Genomic DNA, 9675 nt, shown 5'->3' on the forward strand with positions numbered 1-9675 from the left:
TTGGACTAGACAGCTGAGGAGGGGAGCACACTCAACCTTTGCTGGCTTGCATATAGAAGTAAGGTCTGTGTAGTTGATGTTCTGCTTGAACATCTTTAGGTTGAAATATATAAGGAAAATATTGTCTCTGCCTCTGTATCTAGATAGTTTATTGCCTAATAAAAAGGACATTCTGATTTGTCACGTACTTTTTATTTGTTTTAACTTGCTAAATATGTGTTTTTGTGAGAAATAGCCATCTCTTGCATTAAATTCTAGAATTAATATTCACAAATTTTATCAATGTTCTAAGCTTTTTATCATTTTTAACTGATTGTATTGGTACAGATACTGATGGAGGTAAACCAGAATTATTTGGGAGAACTGCCATTGACAAGATTGGAAAAACTGGGAGCGCTTATCAAATTGCACGCAGAATGGCAGGATTTATGCTTTAAGTTACTAGTGAGACATCAACCTTCACAAACACAGAAAACAAAAATGAATGGAGCCTTTGAAAAACTAACTTATGTGAATATAAAATAAATTTTATAATTGTATATTCCTGTGTAATTCTTTGTTGCAAATTAATAGGTTTTGATTATATAGAGCCAAGTGAAGATGGTACTGAGATGAACAATTGTTTAGAGTACTTATAAAAAACAAACAACATTAAATTTATACTTCAAGCTGGTTTCTTATTACATTCTTTACTAATTTAAATTGTAAAATCAGTTCCTTTGTGAGAAGGGAAAGATTACATATTTATTTTATATTTCCAAATAGAAAGCTCATAATATTTTATTTCAAAGATTTCTTCTATTTTACTTAACCTCTAATAGTATACCCAGACTCCAGACTGCTGTCATATGATGCTCTGGACCACCTATAAGAAAAACAACTTATCATCATCGGCAGGAAGGAAATTGTGTGCAAACATAACTCATACAAGGGGATCACCTACAAGGAAAGATTACTGTTTGCAACACTTAGACGTTTGAACATTTGAACCTCCTAAACTATTTTTTTTAGTTTATTGCTTTTACACACTTTGACAATGTTATTCATTTTCCAGAGTAGTTTTTTAGAGCAATTTCTGTATCAACATTGTTTACTAGATGAAAACTAGTCACATTTGTATTTTTAGACAAGTTTATTTAACCCTGTTTCAATTGAATTAGTTAAATAATGGGCAACACCTCTTTTATGACTGATTTTCTTCCCTGTTAAAACACATTTTCAAAATGTCAAATAATAAAGTGTTAGAATGATTCATCAATGCTAAAGAAGAAACAAAAATCAATGTAAAATTTTTGGTGTGTATGCATATGCACTTGCATGCATATTTACATATTCAAAAACATCCATTTCTTGCAAATATTTTTGGATCATTTTGCTTTTATATTGTTATATAGCTGATGAAGGAGATGAAGGTTCAGAATGAAGTTCTCATAACTGGAGAAAATGGTAATACTTTTTAAGTATAATCCCCAAAAGAAAATTATAAACTATCACATTATTACACAGATTACACTAAAATAAAAAATTTCAATTTTAAGATGACTACTACTACTACTACTACCACCACCACCAGTACCACCACCACCACCACCACCACCACCACCACCACCACTACTACTACTACTACTACTACTACTACTACTACTATTCCTCTATTAATTGAAATATTGCTTCTTGTTTTTAGAAGTGATTGATTATACTTTTTCATTGCAGTTATAAACTTACATTCTTTCTTTGTAGTTTATTATGAAATAATTACACAATATTATGATTACTTTTATATAGGAACTGCTAAAGGTATCAGTCGGTTGTCTGAGAAATTTAATGCATGGATTAAAAAACTAAATAGCCCTGCCAGAGACCCCAAATTATTGGATCCTCAAGAAGACGATAATTTATTGGAAATTTTATCAGAAATTAGTGATGCAGCAAATAGCATAGTGAATACCTTTGGAATGGTTGAAACACTTCACGAACGAATATATCTTGAACCAAAACGTCGGTGAGATATTTATATTTACAAGGGACACTTTTTAGATAATGTAGGCATAATTATCAAAAGAGATGTTGGTTATAACAAGTGTAGCACATGTTTGACATTGATCTTTGTTATTTTGATGGTTGTTTCTGAAACTTGTAATAAATGCTTCATGATTTCTAACAAGTGTTTGAGAGCCAGAGCTTAAATCAAATTATGAAGGGATGAGAGACAAAACTTCCCTTTCATAAGATGCTGATACTTTGCAAGTGAGATTCCCTCATAATATAATACATTTGCCATTAATTAGGTGTCCCAATGCAGTGTAGAATAAAGTTTTCTGTCTAGAAATAGCTGCAAATTTGAAACCAGGAACTATAAACAGGTGGTTATATCAGGTCAGATATGAGGAATTACAACTGTGTTTCGTGGTCTGCTACCACAACAGCTCCTTTATAGGATCCAGTTAGCTCAAGACATCATCAGGAGGAACCACATCTGGTTTCTGTTTGCAGTGTGTCACTGCATTTACCATATGTTGATATTTCCTAGTGTCATTCCAGGCAATCCTTTGAACAGTGTCTCAGTCAGCCACCCATCTCTGTGAGATACTTCCTCACCTGCTGTAACCATGTGGCATGCGACTAACCAGCATGAACTGTTACTCCTGCTGGACACTCAGAGAAGAGAACATGCCATGCTGGATATAACTTGGAAAATTGAACAACATGACCAGAGAGTTTAAACTAATGCTTCTGAATCATACAAGTAACAGAACAGCCAACGTGTATACTCAGAAATTAGCGGTTATATCACTACATAAAAATATGTCAAAGCACCCACTACACTCACGGAGTGGTTGGCATTAGGAAGGGCATCCAGCTGTAGAAACACTGCCAGATCAGACTGGGCCTGTTGCAGCCTCCTGGCTTCCCAGATCCCAGTCGAACTGTCCAACCCATGCTAGGATGGAAAGCAGACGTTAAACGATGATGATGATGATGATGATGATGTATATATATATATATATGATAATTAACAGAATGAGATAAAAAATCCAAGGCTGTGATTAGTTTTCAGGACATTTATAAAGAGAAGGTCTTACAGCTGTTTCCAGGATATTTTATACATCCCTTCATCAGAGATGGTGTGAGAAAATGTTCAAGTAATAATTATTGTAGAGATGATATGAAATATGTTGTATATCAAACCCAAGCTGTTATATTTAATTTGTTTATTTGCATAATTGTCCACATATGCATACATGTGTGTGTGTGAGTGCGTGTGTGTGTGTGTAGTGTGGTGTGTGTGTACATGTGTATGTGTATGGCATGCATGTGTGTGTCTTTTGTGTTTGCTTTTCCCTCCCTATTTCACTTGATAGCCAGTGTTGGTTTGTTTACATCTCCTTAACTTAGCAGTTCAGCAAAAAAAGACCAATCGAATACTACCTATTCTTTAAAAAAAAAAAATGTACTGAGTTTGATTTATTTGATTACACTCTTTAACAATGCGCCCCAGCATGGTCACTGCCCAATGACCGAAGCAAGCGAAAGATAAAACATGAAGATTAATGATAATATATGCTTAAATATGTTCTAAGAGTATCTTTTCCTTCTCTTTCAGAGTATCCATATTTGATGTGGTGACCTGTGGAAATCACTTGTATAATATTGTTTCAAGTATCATTGACAGCCAGGATGCTAAGCTTGTAGATCAGGTACTTCGAAATCATAAACTTAATTTGTATAAGAAAATCTTAGCATTTCTTTGTGAGTATTCATGTGCATGCGTGTGTATGTTAGTGTATATAAGTAAGTGTGTGTATGTGTGTATATTAATGCATGCATATATGGGTTTATGTGACATATATATATACAGCGAGCTGGCAGAAACGTTAGCACGCTGGGCGAAATGCGTAGCTGTATTTCGTCTGTCGTCACGTTCCGAGTTCAAATTCCGCCGAGGTCGACTTTGCCTTTCATCCTTTTGGGGTCGATAAATTAAGTACCAGTTACACACTGGGGTCGATATAATCGACTTAATCCGTTTGTCTGTCCTTGTTTGTCCCGTCTGTGTTTAGCCTCTTGTGGGTAGTAAAGAAATATATATATATACAGGTAAACTGAACTGTACTTTTAATACCACAGCACTTTTGTTAGAGTCAATCTGATATACATACTTACATACATATGTATCTACACACACATATTTTTATGCATATATAGGCATGTGTATTTTGTGTTTGAGTGTGTGTGAATATATAATACACGCATGCATACACACACACACACACACACACATAGGTGCAGGCGTGGTTGTGTGGTAAGAAGCTTCCTTCCCAACCACATGGTTCTGGGTTCAGATCCACTGCATAGCACCTTCGGTAAGTGTCTTCTACTATATCCTCAGGCTGACCAAAGCCTTGTGAGTGGTTTGGTAGACGGAAACTGAAAGAAGCCCATCGTATATATGTATATATTTATGTGAGTGTGTCTTTGTGTCTACGTTTTTTCCCCACCCCACCAGCATTTAACAATTGATGTTGGCATATGTATGTCCTTGTAACTTAGCGGTTTGGCAAAAGAGTTTGATAGAATAAGTACCAGGCTTACAAAGAATAAGTCCTGGGGTTGATTTCTTTGACTAACAGGTGGTGTTCCAAGTAAAAGAATATATATATATGTGTGTGTGTGTGTGTAGCAGAAAACTTCAGCAGGGAGTCAATACTGCATTATTTGAGTTTTGTGTTATTATTCATCAAATTAAATTGCATATATAATTTTGGGAGTATATTCATGCAGTTGAAACTGAACATTGCTGATTAGAGTCTCAAGGCAACAACAATTCACAAATTAAAATTTCTAGAACTTCAGTGGTTGATTAAAATAACAGTTGGAGGGTAAAAATATTTAAGTTGTTTTAATAAAAAAAAAAAATGTAAGAAAACTATGTTGGGTTTGTGTATTCATATGCATATAGACACACATAAACATACACTCAGACACACATAAACAAACATGTACGCACACAGAGAAACATCTATACACACATATATGTACATCAAGGCACACATACACATAAACACAAACACACAATGCTCATGCACACACACATATACACATGCACATACACATATACACATGCACACGCACATGTACATATACACACATACACACTCTCACACACATTTATATATACGTGTACAAACTTTCCAACAGTCGAGAGAGAATATTGGCAAAAAAATGTGTGAAAAGTGGAAAAAAAATAATTTTGAAGGAATCCATGCAAGAAATATGAAAATCAAATACTTTGTGTGTGTGTGTACGAGTGTGTGTATGTGTGTGTACGTGTAAATTAAATGAAATTAGGAATAACAATTAAAATATAAAGTTCTGTTATATGAAGTATGGAAAACATTGGAATTGGGAATGAAAATCTTTATTTAAACAGTTATTACCCACGGGATGTAGCCAGCCCACGTATGCATACCTTCCCTTCTTGGGACACAAAACTCTACTTATGAAGACCTGTTGAGGCAAGTGAGGATCAGAATCGAAATTGATCAATGGAAATTGCAGCTGAGTTACCAGTGCCGGTGGCACGTAAGAGAACCATCCGTTCGTGACCGTTGCTAGCGCCGCCCCAACTGGCCTCGTGCCGGTGGCACATAAAAAGCACCATCCGTTCGTGTCCATTGCCAGCCTTGCCTGGCCCCCGTGCCGGTGGCACGTAAAAGCACCATCCGCTCGTGTCCGTTGCCAGCCTCGCCTGGCCCCCGTGCCGGTGGCACGTAAAAGCACCATCCGTTCATGTCCGTTGCCAGCCTCGCCTGGCCCCCGTGCCGGTGGCACATAAAAGCACCATCCGTTCATGGCCGTTTGCCAGCTCTGTCTGGCACCTGTGCGGGTGGCACGTAAAAAGTACCCACTACACTCACGGAGTGGTTGGTGTTAGGAAGGGCATCCAGCCGTAGAAACACTGCCAGATCTGACTGGGCCTGATGCAGCCTTCTGGCTTCCCAGACCCCAGTTGAACCGTCCAACCCATGCTAGCATGGAAAGCGGATGCTAAATGATGATGATGATGTAAAGGGATGAGAAAAAAAGCTAAAAAAAAAATGAAATAAGTGGAAAGAGAAGAGGAAAGAATTGAAAGAGAAAAAGTAAAAGAAGAAAAACGAGAGGAATAAAATACAAGTGAGGAAAAGAGAAGAAAGCGGGAGTAAAATTAACATAGATAAATAGGTGAGACAGGAGAGAATGGGAGAAGGTGCATAATCAGAGAAAAGACAAAAAAATAAATAGGTTAATAGTAAGATTGATATGATGTGAAGTATTTTTGAAAGATGCACAGATAAAAGATTGGTTTGAAATTTCAAGACAATGAAAGGGAGAAGGGAAATTTGATTGCAATACTGAGAAAATGAAAGAAAGAGGGCGACTGTAGGGAGGGAATAAAATGAGAAAATGCATATGTATAACGCTTGGAATAGAAATAAGCTTAATATGATTACCAATGAAAGAACAATAAATCTATATGGATAAAGTAGTATAAGATATCCAATTTCAGGATAATTAAAGGTGGGAAATACAAAGATTGATAGAGTAAAGCATTATATCTAAATATATAAGAAAATGAAACAAAACCAAACTGAATGGAATGGAATCCTTTCTACTATAGACACAAAGCCTGAAATTTCTGTAGGGAATAGTTGATCACATTGACCATCTGGTATTTATTTTATTGACTTCCAAAAGGATGAAAGGGAAAAAAAAATTGACCTTGGCAGTATTTGAACTCAGAACATAAGAAGCCAGAAAAAATACCTATTTCTTTACTACCCACAAGGGGCTAAACACAGAGAGGACAAACAAGGACAGACAAATGGATTAAGTCGATTACATCGACCCCAGTGCATAACTGGTACTTAATTTATCGACCCCGAAAGGATGAAAGGCAAAGTCGACCTCGGCGGAATTTGAACTCAGAACGCAACGGCAGACGAAACAGGACTACGCATTTCGCCCGGCGTGCTAACGTTTCTGCCAGCTCGCCGTTTTTTTTTTTTTTTTTTTTTTTTTTTTCTCTGAAGCCAGAAAAAATACCACAAAGTATCTTTTCCACTCTGCTACCAATTCTGCCAGCTTTCTGCCTTTGAATAGAATAGAATGAAACAACATAATATTATTGCATAACATGCAGTGGTTTATCTTAGGAGTTCATTAGTGTAAATATGCATGTATATTTGAGGTTCACTTGAAACTATGAGGTGTTATTCAGGCACACAACTATGTGTCCACTTCATGTTATAGCAGAAACAGCTGTAAACAAATGAATTTCATAAGATAATTGTTTATTCCTCTGTCATCTCATTTTCTTATGTGTGCATGTATATATATATTTACACACACACACACACACACACACACACACACACACATTATATAAACATATATATATATATATATATATTACATATATATATACATTATATATATATATACATATATATAGGCACAGGAGTGGCTGTGTGGTAAGTAGCTTGCTTACCAACCACATGGTTCCGGGTTCATTCCCACTGCGTGACACCTTGGACAAGTGTCTTCTACTATAGCCTCGGGCCAACCAAAGCCTTGTGAGTGGATTTGGTAGACAGAAACTGAAAGAAGCTCGTCATATATATATATATATATATATATATATATATATGTATGTGTGTGTATATGTTTGTGTGTCTGTGTTTGTTCCCTCAACATCACTTGACAACTGATGTTGGTGTGTTTACATCGGTTCAGCAAAAGAGACTGATAGAATAAGTACTAGGCTTACAAAGAATAAGTCCTAGGGTTGATTTGCTCGACTAAAGGTGGTGCTCCAGCATGGCCGTAGTCAAATGACTGAAACAAGTAAAAGAGTAAAGAGTAATATATATAATATATATATATATATATATATATTATATATATATATATATATTACTATAAATATATGTATAATATATAATAATATAAATATATGTATATATATAATAATATAAATATATAATATATATATAATATAATATTTAATAATAATATATATATATATATATATATATTTATAGGCACCTTCTCCCTTTCTTTCCTGTCTCACCTATTTATCTATGTTAATTTTACTCCTGCTTTCTTCTCTTTTTCCCACTTGTTTTTTTCTTCTTATATATTATTTATATTATTATTATATTATTATTTATATTATTATATATTATATTATTTATATTATTATATGATCGAATACCACACATCCTTTTCCAAGTAAGTTTTATCTTAATAATTATGATGCACACTCTTCTATCTCTACTATCTCTCTCTCTCTCTTGTTCTTCATCCTTTCTGGTTTTCTCTCCCACCCTTCCCTATTCTTCTCCTCTCCTCTTCACCGTTCCCTCTCTCTCACTCCTCCTCAACTCTCTTGTCACTGACACGTGATGAAAGAGAATTTATCTTTCTGCTCACTACCTTCCTAAAGGCAAAACGTGCTTATACTATCTCCTCTCATAAGCTGATCTTCGTAGCATTCATAATAATTTTTCTATCGTCTTGGCTTAACAGCCCTCACCATTTGCTTTTACTGTTTTGTTCTCACTGTCCTGTTCTTGTTACCACTTTCACCCCCTACAAAAAATACCAAATTTTATTTAATTTGCTTTACGGGAAGGACTGTTTCAACGAAGTGCGTATTGTCCTTACCTTTGAAACGTGAAGTAGATGAAACAAGGACAACTGAAGAAGGGGAATATTCTTTATGTTGCATGTCTCATTTCTCTGTTTGTTTTTTTCGTTGTTCCCCAAGAAGTTTGTTTCTATGTTTTTGTTTTTACATTTTCATTTCTCATTGTGTTCAACATTTTTTGATGTCCTGTACCCATATATGCATGTATTTATATATATATATATATATATATATATATATATATATATTATATATATATATATATAGGTATGTATATATATGTATGTATATATGCATATATTTATATATTATTTATATTATATATATATATATATATATATATGTCTTGCAAACAACTTGCACATGCAAGTGCTACCAGTTAAAAGCTCCGTATATCGGAAGCTAGCAAGTGTATGGGGTCACCAGGAGAGAATGCGCGCCGTTTCGGGGCCTACCTCTCGACGGCATCAATGCGCACCGACGGCATCAATGCGCACCTCACTGATATGATATAATGAAGGCACGTGGCTCAGTGGTTAGAGCGTCGAGCTTATGATCGTGAGGTTGTGAGCTCGAATCCTGGACTGGGCTGCGTGTTGTGTTCTTGAGCAAGACGCTTTATTTCACGTTGCTCCAGTTCACTCAGCTGTAGAAATGAGTTACGACGTCACAGGTGCCAAGCTGTATCAGCCTTTGCCTTTCCCTTGGATAACACTGGTGATGTGGAGAAGGGAGGCCGGTATGCATGGGCGACTGCTGATCTTCCATAAAACAACCTTGCCCAGACTTGTGCCTCAGAGGGTAACTCTCTAGGTTCAAGCCCATGGTCAGTGTCTGACTGAAGGGGGTCACAATATATATTATGATCTTCCAATACTGAAACATGTGTAATTCTTTCCAATGATAATTTTAACTTAAGCAAGAGATAATTAAATAAGTATATTTTATATCCTGCTATTGTACTTTATCCTCTTCTTGATGTG

The 9675-nt window shown here is 35.6% G+C and overlaps 1 protein-coding gene across 1 annotated transcript in view; it reads left to right on the top strand.

Moving 5' to 3' along the window:
• LOC115224541 (axonemal dynein light chain domain-containing protein 1-like) overlaps positions 1-9675 on the top strand; it is a 138465-nt gene that overhangs the window by 59155 nt on the left and 69635 nt on the right. Inside the window, exons 16-19 of the mRNA XM_029795454.2 lie at positions 328-510; positions 1395-1446; positions 1786-2002; positions 3605-3698. Of these exons, the coding sequence (XP_029651314.2) occupies positions 328-510; positions 1395-1446; positions 1786-2002; positions 3605-3698 (546 nt within the window). The remainder of the gene's footprint in view (positions 1-327; positions 511-1394; positions 1447-1785; positions 2003-3604; positions 3699-9675) is intronic.

The sequence above is a fragment of the Octopus sinensis genome, linkage group LG2, assembly GCF_006345805.1.
Source record: "Octopus sinensis linkage group LG2, ASM634580v1, whole genome shotgun sequence".
NCBI lineage: Eukaryota > Metazoa > Mollusca > Cephalopoda > Octopoda > Octopodidae > Octopus > Octopus sinensis.